This window comes from Teleopsis dalmanni, chromosome 2, assembly GCF_002237135.1.
Source record: "Teleopsis dalmanni isolate 2A chromosome 2, ASM223713v2, whole genome shotgun sequence".
In the NCBI taxonomy this organism is placed as follows: Eukaryota; Metazoa; Arthropoda; class Insecta; order Diptera; family Diopsidae; genus Teleopsis; species Teleopsis dalmanni.
This window is the reverse complement of record NC_051847.1, coordinates 18573798-18575763: the sequence shown is the minus strand read 5'-3', so window position 1 is coordinate 18575763 and position 1966 is coordinate 18573798. Positions and strand designations below refer to the sequence as shown.

Genomic DNA, 1966 nt, shown 5'->3' with positions numbered 1-1966 from the left:
AATAATGGAATAAAACAAGAAATTCAAACTTGAAGTAATACTCAGTATTCATGAAGGGGACATAATAGATCTCTAGATCGTAATAAAGAATATTCAAGATTCTTTGATCCAATTTAATAATAATAATAAATGTACATATTATTATTATTAGGCTATAAAAATAACTATAAAATCTATTAAGTTTTTGTCGTATCCACATTATGTTTAAGTGGTTTTAGTTTCATAATTTAAATTAATAATTATTTTAATTATAATAATTAACACCATATAGAATTTATTTGAATAATTTAAATACTTCTTAATAAAACGTAGGAATAGAAGAATAAATATATAAAGATTATATACATACCATTAAACACTTAATATTGAACACAAAGTAAACATTGCAGTATCTTTAATAATTTTTTTATCTTGTTAATATCATAAAAAAATGTTTACATTTTCAAACATAAATTCTGTCTACACACGCAGAATGGAATATTGCTCAACCACAGCCAATCCCTGCATGTCCTTGAATAACACAAGAATTCTTGGGGTATCAAATTAGGACAATATTATAGCGTTGAACTACTTTGGTGTACGCTTGTTCCAGATACATTATTCCACTAATAAATTTTGTATCTTTCATTTTGTGACGCCATTTTAGTCGGTCATTTTGGCGCCAACTTTTGTGTTTGTTATTCGTTGGCTGCTCTCGTCGTTGCTTTCGGAATACGTTTGAGTGCGCTGTCCTCTGTTGTGTATTTTTAGATGAGTTGATATGATATGACATCATGTGATGCTCATTTGAAGAGTGTTAGAACAGTGTTGCTAATACTACTAATGTATTAATTGTTCATATATCGGAATGAAATCAAATAAATATGAATTTATTTTATTTATTATATGATATGTACTCGTATACTCAACAAAATCTGTTTTTTTTTAATTAAAATAAATAACTTTATAAGTTTTAATAAATTTTTTTTAAATAACATTATAAGTTGCTTATATTTTGTGTTATGTCGATATCGAAAATTATTCATAGTAAGTATTTACTTACAGCATCGCAAAAAATTATAAAAGCTAGTCAATTCTTACTAGAAAAAAAATCTATACCTACTTACTAGTATCGTTGTAATTTAAGAATTCTTTTAGTACTATTGGAATCGATTGGACTGTTGCTTTAAAAAGAAACATCATCATATTCAAATCAACTAGAAATTAAGTGGAGTTTATGAGTATAGTTAGGTTGCTGAATAGAGGTCCCGAGCTCCATTAAAAACAAATCAATCCCCTGAAAAATTGTATTGTCTTATCATCAATTAAATTTTACTTAAAAAGGTTGTTTACATTAAAATATATATTTTATTACTACCCATGAATGTTTGAACGCATACTCGTATAATGTATATTAGGTAACATTGGGACTATTGATCTGATTTAATTTATTTATTTTATTAGATATAGATACTCAATGCCTTATTGTGGTATCTTTGCATGTTTGCAATGCAAAAACTACATATATAATTAATTACTTATTTAACTTTAGTATGTCGTGATTAAAAAATAAAAATTTAAAATAATAACCAAGTTATTAATTAGTTTTTTACTTTTTATGAAAAAAAAATTAAATAGAAATATATTGTTTTTTTTTAAATTAAAGGGCATTTGAAAAAGTTTTAGCAATTATATTGTATGTAAATGATTTACTATATATAGTATATACTTGTATAAAACAATATTAAAAATTTGTTCGTTGCTGTTTATTTATTGCTTCAGTAAATAAAATTAAACAAATTATAATTGAAATTTAATAGTAATGAGATTTTTTTACTTTTTAATATTACGGATTTAGTTTCGAAAGGATCTTAGTCATTTGCAAGAGCTCCCCATGAAAAGTATCTTAAGCTTCATTAAACTGGTAAAATAGTGTCAAAAACATAATGAGCTAACAGAGCTAAACAGATCCATACGATCACCGTAA

At 24.9% G+C, this 1966-nt stretch overlaps 1 protein-coding gene across 1 annotated transcript in view; it reads right to left on the bottom strand.

The window, feature by feature from the left end:
• LOC119674034 (CD63 antigen-like) overlaps positions 1 to 772 on the bottom strand; it is a 1743-nt gene extending 971 nt beyond the window's left edge. Inside the window, exon 1 of the mRNA XM_038085156.1 lies at positions 572 to 772. Within this exon, the coding sequence (XP_037941084.1) occupies positions 572 to 772 (201 nt within the window). The remainder of the gene's footprint in view (positions 1 to 571) is intronic.
• Positions 773 to 1966: the final 1194 nt, after the last annotated feature.